The following is a 14462-nucleotide window of genomic DNA, read 5'->3' as shown; positions in this document are numbered from 1 at the left end:
TCGCTAACGCTCTTCTTACTTTCAGCGACCGAAACGACGGATCTAACCGAAACCCAGGGGCTGGAATCCGCCTCGATGTTGAGCGAATACTCCCTATATCGTGTGGTCACAGGTCTGTCGCCTGACGACAGCGGATCCCTGGACGTAAGTTCCCGCTCACGTTTAACGAATTCCCCGATTTCAAAGAAAATCCACGATTTCGGAGACAATACGAAGCTTGATAAGGAGAAGCCTGAAAGCCCGGAATCATGCTGCGGGATTCACTGGAGCCGTGAGTTGATGTTTTCACTCCAACACTTTTTTCCCGTTTTCCAAAAAAAATTCACCAATTTTTTTTCTTTCCATTTTTACTCTGTTACCATTTGTACCATTTGTCGAATTTACCGAACGTGGCGTTATCAAACATGCGGCAAGAGAAACGTTTCCTCTAGTTCAATGAATGTTGTTTGATCCGTCAAAAAATTTTTTTGAAACAACGGTTATCTGGTGAAACCAAATATATTTGAACCACGGAAACGTTTCTTCGAACGTATTGCATCGGTAAATTCAAGAATTTCTTTTTCTCTCTCATACGCGTACCCGGAAAAAAGGATCTATTCGTACGTGAAATAGTCTTAAAAAATATGCTTCATTGAATGAAGAAATATTTATTTCGTTGATGTAAAATTTTATTCGAAACTAATCAAATTTTTCTCCGTACTCACACGAATTACATCCTGTCTACTAAATTTTTATTTAAGAAGAATGTGTTTTTTATGTAGAAGATTTTTTCTCAATGTATAACGTGCGTTCTTCTTCGCAAATCTTCATCCATGGGTGACAAAGCTTTTGCGGATTTTGTTAGTTTTTAAGAAGTTTCGAGCGCTCATTTTCCGATTCTTCCGAATGGAGCCGGCAAGAAACTATATTATCGTTCACTGATTTACAATATGTAAAATAAACGTCGCATAAATGTACATAAATATTCTTACACAGGTTGATCTGAATCAAAGTTCAACGATTGTAAACTTGGCCTCGAAATTACGATATTCAAATTTACGAATGTAGAGTACGATTACGAGAATTTCAAAAATTGGTGTGCTAGTTGTACAAAAATTGTATTCCTTTTCAATGTTTGGGGGAACTGATCGCTGATCCGATAGTCAGGAAATTTTAATTTGTAAATATCCGGACGAACAGCATTCTTTTCATTTCCGTATCCGTTAACTTCGTCGAATTTCGTTTCATTTCATTTTAACTCATCCAATCGACAAAAAATCAAGTCTTTTGAACTTGTGCGTAGTGAAAAATCATCATTTTAAGCGATACGAATGTAAGCAAGAATATTTTATGACAGTTGGGAGAAAAAATCTAAAAAAAAAAAAATGACACAACATTAGAACTTGGGATTTTTGTCACACTTGTATGTAGAGAACAATTTTGAAAATCTGTTTATTGAACATGTAGCTCGATTTAATGGACGATTTATGGATACGCTGACAATAAACGGGGCTGTATAGTAGGAGTTATAGCTCATCGTTGGCCTTTAGTGGTTCGAAAATATATCCACCTCGAGTGACGATAGATAGGTACAGAAAAAATAAACGAACATTCCCAGAGGGGGGGAATAAACATTTAAAACCACAGAACAAAGACGAGAATTTTGGTGCGCTTGCGAGGGAAAAATCTTTTTTGCAAATAAAAAGCTGGATATGAATGATACATAAGCATAAATGAGATGGGTGAAAAGCCGGGTGCTTGATTTTATTTTTATTGCCAATTTCGACAAGAATCATATGTGTGCGTACGTGCAGAGCGAATGGGTAATTTCGGGTAAATCAAATTCTGGAAAATCGCAGATTTTACGTGATCATAATCAGGGAAGTCGGGCAGTTTTTAGTTCGCACGGTTTTCGACTCGATGGCGGGATCCTCGTTTTAATCGAATACGTGTGAACGACTTTTAGAGCCTCCGATCCACTCGAACGGTAATTAACCGAATGAAATCCATGAATGAACGAAGAAATGAACTAGCCGCGGTCGGATAGGCGGGCAATGCCATTATATCGTTTGACATAATTAAATTGCGGAATGCCAACAAGTTACGTCGACGAGCTATTTTTACCGATCGCTATCGCACGGCTACGAGTTTTAATTGTTTAACGGTTACGCGCAACGGCGAACCGGAATCGTTTTGCAACTTTTGCTCCGTGGTTGTGACAAATTGCACAAAACGACGTGCAGATGAAATACCGAAGATCGTCTGTTGGCAAAAATCCAAATTCCGATTGGCGAAACAACGAGTTTCGGTAACACTCGGGACGTAATGGATTCCAGGAAGACGGACCCCAGAAACCGAGTCTTGCGTCATAATTTCCGGCTCAATATTCGTTCGTGGTTTGATTTTCGTTTGAATTAACTTGCGGGTGCGGAACGCTTGTAACGCGTGCTGCATAAATAATCGGGTATCGTCGTGTTGGAAAATTTTATTGAAATCAGTCAAAAAGTGTGGAACGTTAAGAGGGATGGAGAGTTGGTCAGATCGGTCGAAACTTGATATTATTTTGAGGTGAAATTTGAGCTTGTGACGCGGTGCATTTGAGCCGCTGGCTGCAGCCGTTTCTTCATATCTAGAAACGTTTATTTTCGTACTCGACGGCGATGTTGTCTGATTCCTACACAACGTGATGTAATAATCAACGCCGTAGCTGTTATCTGTCAAGCCGCGTTTTGTCGTGGAAATGAGCGGTAACAGGAAAAAGGTGGCATTTTCGACTAACCGTCCCAAATTCATTTTTCCTCTTCAACGAGATTCAAACTTTATGAAAATATTTGAATCTTGTTCCTTCTTGTTCAAATAACGTGTTAAAGGATATATAATCATTCCAGTTTCTTCACCAAGTCTTACGAAATAGTCGTGTAGTACGGTTTGCTAATTGAACTGATTTCAGTTTAATACAAATAGTCACATATTTGCCTTCCGAGACCTTGGAAGATTGACTACACTCATTGTAAGTCATTTTCAACAAAAAGTACAAATTGCACCGTAATCCTTGTCGATAATGGACCACTGAGGTATTGCATTGACCATAACGAGTCCGATGACGATCCTTGTGAAGGACTACTGAAAATATAGCTTTTGAGCTCTTTAATTATGATGCAAGATGACAAGGAAATATTATAGAATGTGGCGAAAACGACCATGACGTTTTATGTATGCATCACGTACGCATACATACACATTTGTATACCAAAAAACGGGAGCAACGGGAAGTGAGGTCAAGTAGAGGACATCCAACAGTACCAGACTTCCTATTTATTCCTTTTTTTTCCAGCTCGCATCAAAGCTTAAATTCTGGTTCTTGTATCGCTTAACATACCCAAATGAAGAGAAAACGCAAAAAAATGGGGGATCGGAAAAGTGTGAGAAAAGAAAAATACCTATAATGCTAGTGAGGCTTTCTCTCTACACATTTGATTATTCCGTCCTTCTCTCCGTTATTGAGGAAAATTCATTGTTCCCGACGTTGAAGCTCCTCACCATTTTATATTCAACAAAAAAAATATTTACAATTTGTTGAATCCGTTTGGCTGAAAAAATTTCCACGCGACACGTGCCAAGTTTCATCGTGGTTCACGGAAGTCACTGATCCTTTGCAGAACTGCAGAGCTATAAACCGAAACCACAATTGGCAACTACGAGTGTCCGCCGCATACCCAACAGCCATTATATACCTACAAGATCTAATCTCGAATAGAGATCGTTGGCCGCGAATTTCGATTATCCTTGGACGTCGCGGTCATTCGTCATTGCGAATCGAATTGGCGCCTGTTCTCCGTCGGAGACAGTCACCGTACTTCGTTTGGGTTCTGGTCCTGGGATGGTACGGAATAGAATGGAATGGAATGGGATGGGATGGGATGGGATGGATGGCATCAACGATGGACCATCAACGTCCTCGAGTGGTGTGCAATACCGAGTACCTGCTTCATACGGTCGTGAACTCGAGGCACGTGGATCTTGGTACACGTACACCAAGCCAGAGAATAGCGTTGCTACGAAACGAACGGATCACCACTTGCATGTTTCAAAGAGTCCAGTCTTTCCGTTGAATTTAAATCCCGCAATTTATTCCGGAAATTATTGGAATGTTTCAGGGTTCCTCGTCTAGAGCTAGGGTTAGATCGCATCGTTTCACCGTTCATAACCATCCATAGTGAATCCATTAAAGCCTCGTACACTTAAGTAATTGCGGTGTTACGCAAGTACGTGGATGACATTACCAGAGCCATGTTTGAAAGACCGAATATGAAGTGTACCGTGATTAGGTGAGCTTCAGGTGATAATTAAACGTCACTGAGAACTTGTCTGTGTGACATTTATTCGTATTCTAACTATTCGACACCCGTTACTTTACCGTTTTTCATGAACTGGATCTCTATCCATCATTAAAACGCGTAGTCTAATCGATTTAGGACCAGCTTCGATTACTTCTTCTCAAAGAACATAAGTCGATATAGCGCATGACACATTTCACAGATTCAAGCAATGAATGTTTATGCACGTTTCTGATGTGCAGACTGATGATCTTCGACTAGAAAAAAACCCATGTCCTCAAAATAGAATAAGGTAGGTTGAGTGTATAGTTCTTACAATCAGCTCAAATGAAGACAGGAAGACAAATGGTGAAAGAAGACGTCGATGATTATAAAATTTGTTTCTCATTGAAAAGTTCCATCTAACACTTTCCGTGGGGTAGGTATGTACATACATTTTCATAATTAATCCAGCAGTTGAACAGTCGAGTTACTATATCAGAAACAAACGAATTATCTGGCGAGTCTGGTCGAAAATAGCGCCATTGGCTACAAACGGTGCACCTCAGTTAGGTACAATACTACAGGTGTTGAATACTGTTGGACTGTCATGTAGAACAACTGTATAAGTCGCGTCGAAAACGATGAGATTACGTTGAAGAATATCCGATCTCTTCCCAAGTTATATCACAGCCTGCCGTTCTGTCAAGACAAGTTTCAATGTGACGGGAGTTCATTTCCGGACCTTTAGACTCGCGTTTCGTGATTGTAAGTATAATAGCATCTTCGTCCATCCTTCAAGACACGACTAACGAGGACCCTGTGCAACCGATGAAATGATTCAAGGTAAACTCAGGGTGCATGGTTTCGGAGAGTATAAATCAGCTGGTTAGGAACTCGTCCTAAGCGCCGTTCATTTTCGTACCAGTATACAAGGTTGCCACGACTATAACTAGAACGGCATAGCGCACCTGTGCATCGTCCTCTATCTACCAGAACTCGACTATCGAGGAACCTGTGCATCCGATGGGACGGGTAAGGGTATGACGATGCAGGTGCATCGTCATCGGAGGGGGGTAAATCATCTGGTTAGGAGGGAACACGTCCGGTGTGTCGAAGCGCTCACGCGCGGTAATGTAGGGTTAGCGCAAAGGTAAATGCACCTTAGTTTGTTTACTGCGCAGTTGTTGCGCTAGCTATACCCACTCTATATAACGGAGACGGAAAAGAACCGGAGGGAAAGAGACAGGCCTCGGATGTAGGATTCGCCGACATCGCCTTGGCTCTATGCCTCACTGTTGTACGGTGGCTGATCCCGAGTGAATGACCGCCAAACACCTCGCTCGTTCCTCTCTCTCTCTCTCTCTCTCTCTCTCTCTCTCTTTGTCTCTTTCTCTACGAAGGAACCACAGGCACACACAACGTGTCTTCACTCGAGTCAAAACACCGATAGGAACATGCGCCAAATGGATTTCTAATCATTTCGCACACGGGTGGTTTGGTCCCACTTCCCAAGTTCTCGTGGTCGCTCCCTACACTGTACTTACAATCGTGTAACCATTTTCGCTCAACGATCGGAAGTGCTTTTCATCTCCCGATTCTGCTTTTTTTTTTTTATCCTTGTATATCTTGACGTTGTTGTCGCTTTAGTCGATACGTATGGTACATAGATATAATACCGTTCATACGTGACGAGATTCTCACCATCACTGTGACCTTGGTGACCTTCGTAGTACGTCGGTGGCATACATTATCACGGGGCGTGCGTATGGTTATGTTGTGCTTATATATATACTTGTGGAGATATAACGAACACACTGTGTACAACTCTCTGTGCATGGATGTGCATACCAGTTGAACTTGTTTTTACGGTTTCTTACGTAAATATCTTACGCTATATACTGTTTCAGAACGTTTTGTATAAGAATTATCACCCGCGAGTTGTTATGTAATTTAGTTCTACACATATACATGTATATAATTATATATATATATACATATATAATCGGTTGGATAATTAACATTTTTTTTCTTCCAACTTCGACAGATGCTTTAATCTCTTCAATTCTTCAATCTGTGCAACGATAATACTGTCAAGCAGATCTCTGCAGATTTGACGGATTAATTTTCGTCCTTTTGTTTCTCTTCGCCGTAAAAAGACTCTCCTTAATTATAAGCAGAGTACAATGATCAGTATATAAATTTACACCTGCGAAGCTAAGGACTGTAATTGTAGGATAGAGATGTACATACTTGTGATACAACGAGTTCGTCGGACTTGACGTTTTTCATCAGTGATTTTGCAGTAGGCACTTACATAACGTGAAGCTATAAATAGTAATATATATATATATATATATATATATATATATATATATATATATATATATATATATATATATATATATACATGTATATGAATTGATTGCGAAATAGTGGAAACCACAATCCGAGTGAGCAAAAAATATTGCGCTGATTCACGGTGACGAATAGGTATAGCTATAGATATCCATCAGCAAGTAGGTGTGTCTGTTGGGTATTATAATATACCGGATGTTCAAATCTCTTGGCATCCGGATATTACCGTGAATAGTTGAAAAATTCAGGCGTTACGTAAGTGTAATCGCATCTGCAGGATCGACGGCTACGATCTTCCATGAAACTAATCTGTAACGTCTTCCGGTCGTTCTTACCATTTTAATTTTTATTAATCCTTTCATTTATTTCAATCGAATAATAGAGTTGAATGATACTATTGCAATTGTACACCAACGACCCCCAGAGGTTTTAAAATATCCCTTGGAATACGCCTCGAGCCTTCGATTATGGTGCCGATGGACAACACCTTTGCCAGTAATGTCAAGACTCGTCACCCCAGCTTCCGGTGTCCGATTTTACACTGATAAAACAGCATCCGAATCTCAAGTCACGTGATAGTTTCCGAAAATTTTCACCACACTCGAATGTGGATGGCAGAGTTGTCGTGTTTGACGGTAATGCGGCAGGTACGTACGTTATACATTCAAGAAAAGACTTCCAACTTGAGTTCACAATAACAGTTTCGCGAACATTCATCTCCGCTTGTGCCGCGAAATCGACTATCAAATGCGTATAACTTATCGGTGCTGTTTCTTCCTCACGTCACATTACCATCATTGATTTGTGCAACTGATTTTCCGATCAGGCGTGTAAACGAAAGCCTTCCCGGTCCACGCATGGCACGATCGCATTACGGAAATGAAATTACTGATTTTGATTGATCGATCGGTCACGCCGTGTGAGTCTAAAAGTCCTCGTCCGATGTTGGTCCAGTTTACATCAGAGAGACGACCACTCGAGGCGACGGATAAATTCGACAAGTTCCTCTCTCTCCTTTTTCAATCCTCGCATGTATAATCCTAAGCACACAACTATTGGATGGCTCTCACGGCGGTCGCTTTGAACGGTAGACCAAACCGTAGAATCGATTCTTCAAACCGTCAACGGCGACACGTTTTATGGACCAGTAATGTATTCCATAACTCTGTATAAAATTATACATCAACGCGACAAGTTGTACGAATACGCGACGCTGGAACGTCGATTCTCGCATTCCAAGCACAAGATGTGCAAAGCTTTGAAGTAATCAACTCCGGAAATTATCGCTGCAGCGTTATTTCAAACTTTTCTATTTACTCAATCTTTTCTAATGATTAGGCGTTACCCAGTCGGAATAGGCGTGCGGATCACACCTGATACCCTGCACGGACACCTTATACATATATTCACGGAATGAGAACCTTCCGCGCGTGACAAATTGTTGTACATACCTACCCATGTGTAATAATGCCGTATGGCACAGGCTTCTTGAAGTGCACATGTGTACAATTCATGCGCCTAGGTATGAATGCCCATACCTAGGTTACGTGCTATGTATGTACCGACATCTATATCTAACTGGCATTCTTATGAAATTTTAACCGCGTGTCATTGAACCGATGAAATTCCACCAAATACGAATGTTGTATGTGTTCCACTCTTCTCCTCAAGTGTTGTCTAGTGGGCCGCGTAAGTTCTGCGCCTCGACGATTCGGAAATGTACTTATATACATATACATATACATATACATACACATATATATATATATTTGAACAAGAGACCTTCGGTCACCTTGGATAAGTTGTTTCTGAGAAATAAAAAATTATTCGATCTTCCGAGACGATTCTCTCATAAATCTTGATCACGAATTGAGATATTTTCGATCTATTGTTCTGTTTTACCGACGGGAACGAACGGTCGGTAACACACTTTGTGAAATTATCGACGTTACGTGATCTAGATCGGTCTACGACGCCAAAATTCAACTTCTTGTTATTATATTCGAATAAAACTTGGCGTGTCTTATAACGAAACAATCTTCTTGGGTTTGAAGCGTGGGCGTTGCGCCCTGAACCGTTTCACCGCCGAAGCCGGGCTACGATTTATGTGGTTATATAGACGCCGCGGTGGAGGGAGAGAGTTGTTTGTTAATTCACTCGACATTCCTCATCGTGGGCAATGACGTAGGTGACAGTCGACACCTCGTTCGTCGAAGCATGCTGCATATGCTTGCTCGCATCAGAATCCAACCCGCTTCCGGTTCGACTCGCAACGTTTCAACGGGGTATAATGATACCCGTGTCGAACGCTAACTTTTCTAAAAGCGATGGGAACTTGAGCTAAAGGTAGAGGAAAACGATTTAGAAGAATTGACATTCACCTTTTACTTTGCAATAAATTGACCCCATGGAGGTGAAAATTTTTTTATTAATATATAAAAAATTTTCCTTTCAACATGCGAGTCTAATAATGAGAAACAAAAAAAAAATACTTTACATTTAACATGAACTATTTTTCCTGTTAGTTGGAAGAAAAAATGTTGCCTGTTAGGTTTCGATCGTTTGAACAATCGCATAATTTCGCATCTAGGAACATTGCAGATCGTCAATTTGTCAAACGCTATATTGCCTGTCATTTCCATTACAAGTTCACGGGAGGGTTGGACGGATCGGTTCTTTATTTTTTCCCCTTTCTCTCTCTCTCTCTCTCTCTCTCTTTGGTTTTATATTTATTCATCTGCAGGGCCTTGATATCCTGAATACGATATGCTATAACCTTGCGGCGCACGAATCACGCTTCATGTATAATTTATAGCACGTTTTTTCGGTAACAATAAAACTCGACATTGCGATCCACGTCAATTCCGAATACAAATAATGAAAAAAATCGAAGTACATTAGTAGATGAGTAACATTGAATGATGGTGCGAAATTTCAAACCGCGTGAAACGCATTGAAACGTAGTGCGTATAAAATATCCGTTCGCTGAGCTTGATTATACCCGGCTTCACACGGTGTTGGATAAAACAAATATGTCATTATTTCGCATATTTTGTTTCGTCGCTAACGTACCAGAAGCTTCGTTTCAAAAAAAGTTCACCCGCGTTGAATAATATAATTTTAAACGATTACGATCGGTGAATGATACATCGAAAAAGCGACAGCAATTTTTTATCCCGTTGACATTTCGAAATAAAATAATATTCCTATCGGCCCGCAGTCTCGTCGGGCGTGTTTTATGCAGAGCTGCGACGTACTATGCGTGACGTAAGAATGACCAAAAATAATCGATTTTATATTGTCTCGATTGTTTTTTTACCAATTAATCCGGTATAATCGATTATTTTTCCTCACAATCGGTTTTAGTTTTTTACTACCACGAACGATGCAATTACAATATCAATTAATGTGATTAGAGTATCAATTATCGTCATCGTCTTACTTACCAAGTATCTGTTTTTATATAATAAGTAAAAGATGAATGAATATTTTCATCTGATATTGAAAAATATTTTGAACGAAACTATAGATTATCAAAATACTTTTCCGCTGCTAGGACGGTATTCCAAACTTTTTGGTTTTAACTGCACCGTTTCAAAAAAAAATGCGAAATAATCGATTAATCGATTAATTTTTACCGATTCAATCGAGTCGCGTTCGATTATTTTTATTTTTTTTTGTTTTTTTGAACTCGATTAATCGACGCATCGATTACTTTTAGCTTACTTAATGGCCATCGCCAGTGCGACGTAAGCTGCTAAATAAGCGGAACGGACGATTTGGCGTTCTCGTTGTTTCGCGGGGAATCCCCTTGGCGAAAGGCCGCCCGCTCAGTCATCCTCGAGCCGTCGAGGAGTACGGGTTATCATCTCTAGCTTTGAGATAAATAAAAGCGAAGGTGATCAAGCCTGGTGCTTTTCTCGCGAGCCTCGCGTTTAAACTCGGATAAAATCGCGGCTGAAGTTGTACTTTCAATTTCCAAGTTCTCTTCGAGTTTTCGGGTCAAAGAATTCAAGTCAAGTAAAAAAGGTCTGACTAACCTGGGAAGATAACAAAAAGTATACAATTTATGAAATGTATCACGAGTCGAATTTTTTTAGACGAATTGCGTCGCGTGCTTCGGAAAGGAGCTTGCAAAGCTTCTTCTCTTGCCGACAGAGCGCGCGGCGATCGTATGAAAAGGCCATAGAATATGGAATCGGGTGAAGATGAGTAGGCGCGCATTTGAATCGATGATTTTCTACTCCCAGGCGGGTTGCGAATTGTTTTATGATTTCGAGATAAAGAAAAAGGGGTCAAATTTATAACGATTTCATGGAAATTATATAACCTCGTTTTAATTGTGTAATACGATAGTAACGAAAATCCACGCCGATGAATATAAAAGCGAAATTGAGTGAAATTTTATTTGTCAATTAATGCTACCAAATTTTTTACCTCAAAATTTATTACTTCTCCAATCTTGCACCGCTGTGAGTTTATCTCATATCTTGTGTCACGTTTACAAATGAAAACAGAGTCACGTGTAGCGATAAATTTATAACCGCGATAGTTTTCAGCGAACTCGTAACTTCGCTAGTGTGGTGTTCAAAATTCTGCTTGAAGCGATCGTTTCCTTATTTCCTCGGTTATTCGCGACCGGTCGACTTTTGTGGATCAATGGAAATTAGGTGTAATTTACGTATAGACAGTAAATGGAATCAACGATTCGCTAAATCACACTTTATCGCTACGGACGAAAATGTTTATACAGCGAACTATTTATGCATTTGTATACGCAAATGTTGTACAGAGGTATGTTAGAAGAACGTTGAAACTTCGCTGTTGCAACATCGAACGGGTGTTCCGGGTATTTAGAGAAACGCCGTCGAAGCACGCATAAATTAGTAAATCTACAGAGGCAAAAAGAAATATCGTTGCAAAAAAAAGAGAAGAAACGAAACTCGATGACACAAGCTTAAACACTTTTTTTATCTCCGTGTTTCTCCAGCTTTTTTCTCTTGCCAATTGATGTGTTTTTCGTTCTCTATTCTTTGACAATAAATACACCGAATACAGGCCACATTTTAGCCTTGGGAAAAATTTACCCGCTTATGAAATAAATAATAATACTTCAAGCTTTGTAAATTGATCGGTAATTTACTTTCGTGTATTTTACAGCTGTCGAAATCAAATGAGAATAATAAAAATTTAATGAAAAATATTACGAATTTTAATTGAAGGATTTTTCGAAATTCAGACAAGTAGAGAAAGGTGGAAAAAATAGTTAGCCGCTGTTATATCTCTCTTTCTCTCTCTCTCTCTCTATCTATCTATCTATCTATCGATCTATTTTTCGCCTTGTCCGCACGTTTTACACCGCTGCGATTTATAAAATGCGGTTGCAAATTAACCGCAGTAGTAATTACGCGACGCCATCATCGACTAGGATGGTTTTTTCTTTCTCTCCTTGTTTTTTTTTCCGCCTTCCTCCACCTTTTGTTTCAAGCCTAATTAAACCGGACGATTCAATCTCGGAATTACATGCAATTTATACATATCGTGTTGTGGGCAAAGCTGCGTGTTTATAGGAGGTCGTGTGAAAATCACAAATGTATGTTATATGTACATAAATGTGTGGCGTATACGTACGTAGCTTTGTATCTTTAGTTAATTGATACAATCCATTAAGAACCTTGTTAACCGTAAGATAAGATCGGTTTTATTTATGACGCGTGTTATATGTGTACGTATGTATACATTTCTGTTTATTCGCTTGCGTGTACCGTAATAATTGCGTATATACAATTTTTTTACAGTATATTTATCCACTCGAGAAACTCGCCGTGCGTTCTAACAACCCTAAATCGAATTGTAATGATAATTAATCAGTGAAATATTATTCGCTGGAAATTGAAAACATTGAAGCAAATTATTTAATTTATAATAAGCGTCGGAATTTTATTGAGGACGATAAATTGCGTTGAAATTATGAATTTTGCATGTACATGGGGCATTCCGCGTTAAATTAGCATCCCGTGTATCTCTAATCATTTGTTAGTATGACGTTTGTACCGAGACAAAAAAGGTCTCGAAATTTGTTTGAGATTGTTTCAGCCACCAGTGAAATTTGAAAAGAATCGTAAAATCAATTCCGAAAACGACGTTTTTAGAAATCTGAATAAATTCACACAGATTCTAAGATTTGAAATGCAATTTTTATGCATTACACGATAATGGCATCTCCGTATTAACTTTTTTATTTTCCACAAGTTTTTAGTTTTTATACGTCGGAATTGGAGTTTTTTTTTTTTTTTTATTTTATATTCCTCGATTTTAATAATTACCGAAATCATGAAATTAATGTGACTACGACATTTGTTTAAACGAGGCGTATTAAACAAAAAGAAAACATTACCGATATGGGAAAACTAAAAACTTGCGAAAAAAATAGTGAATATTGAGACCACCTGTTGCTCAAAAATCACATTTTGTTTGAAAAAAAAAAAAGAAATTGGCGTTTTCGGTATTGGTTTTGCTATTTTGTACAAATATCATCAGTGGCGTAAAACAAAAAAAAAAAAAATTCATTTTTAAATTCCCGACACCCTTTGGCGGGCTCCTAATAATTTCCTACTAATGAGCTGCTAATTTGACGTGGAATTCCCTATAAAAACGTACAAGTACAGACGAAATATTCACGACTCTAATTATTCTGTAGAAACAATGTCTGCGCGCGCGTGTGTGTGTGTGTGTGTAAATTAAATTTAATAATTTGGAACTCACGTCAGACGAAACCCTAATAATCGGGTAAATTAACCGCTTTTGGAAATGAATTGTGGAAATAATTGTGCGTTTGTGTAGCCGCGAGTCTCTTTAGCCCGGTGATGTGACTAGTGGCCTCTAATTAAGAAGTCCGCCGGTGGGTTAATTATTCAACTAATCAATCCATCCACCGTCCATAACGTCCAGGTATAAATTATATATTTGCAACTCCGGCTGCACGCGTCCCGCTTTCTTGGATAGAGCATTTCTATCATCTCTTAGTGGGGCGTTCACGCCCGAAAAAGTCAATTTTTATGGTTTTTTGTATTTTTTCAAACTTTCATCCCTCCTCTGAACGGACCCGTATCGATTTTAACCCTAAGAAAATTTTTGGGGGTGAAAAAGTTTCGATTTCTTTGAGTCTGCGACTCTTTGAGAATTTAAACTTGAAATGCATTTTTCATAACTTTTGATTCATCAAAATTGCGCGATAGGTATCTGCTACAGTTTTTGACCGATTCATCTGTAATTTTGACACGTTGCCATAGAATTTTGACCAAATTCCGAACCGGCGGTGAGATACCCGAAATTTTATGTCGAAAGACGGCTCATTTTACGTCACGGTTCTAAAAAATGAACTATTTTCTTTCAAAATAAAGCTGTTGAAAAAATTCCCATCACGATTTTTGGGCATTTGCAAGTAGATTATGTCAGAAAAATTCGTTACGAATATTAAGTGAGAAACTTGGCGCTCAATGATTTTTCACCTTTTTAGACTCTGTTCAAAATTTCACTCTCCTCATCACCCTGATACATATAAATGAGGATATACTTGCGCAATATTACTCTAAAAGATGTGAGAAATGAATACCCAAAACGTCTAAAATTTTTTTGACCTTTTCCTGCACGAGTAAAAGTTAACTGAAGTATCGCAACAGCAACATCTGCGATTTTGCAATGTATTGTATAATTCGAATATAGTCCGTGGCTAAATTCTCCGGTTTGCGGGCTTGCGAAACTTTTTTTCAAATCGAGCACGGGGCGACGATCCTTGACTAATTTACT

At 39.1% G+C, this 14462-nt stretch overlaps 1 protein-coding gene across 6 annotated transcripts in view; it reads left to right on the top strand.

Annotated features, from left to right (window-relative positions):
• Positions 1–14462, top strand: part of LOC124180139 (growth factor receptor-bound protein 14-like) — a 297724-nt gene that overhangs the window by 13696 nt on the left and 269566 nt on the right. For 5 of the 6 annotated variants that reach the window (XM_046565251.1, XM_046565250.1, XM_046565247.1 and 2 more), the window contains exon 3: positions 26–271. In XM_046565251.1, coding sequence (XP_046421207.1) covers positions 26–271 — 246 coding nt within the window. Of the gene's footprint in view, positions 1–25; positions 272–14462 lie in introns of those variants that run through there. The other variant, XM_046565252.1, reaches the window with a different exon arrangement.

The sequence above is a fragment of the Neodiprion fabricii genome, chromosome 4 (assembly GCF_021155785.1).
Source record: "Neodiprion fabricii isolate iyNeoFabr1 chromosome 4, iyNeoFabr1.1, whole genome shotgun sequence".
Taxonomy (NCBI): Eukaryota; Metazoa; Arthropoda; class Insecta; order Hymenoptera; family Diprionidae; genus Neodiprion; species Neodiprion fabricii.
The sequence above is the reverse complement of the archived record's forward strand: the minus strand, read 5'-3'. Positions and strand labels throughout refer to the sequence as shown.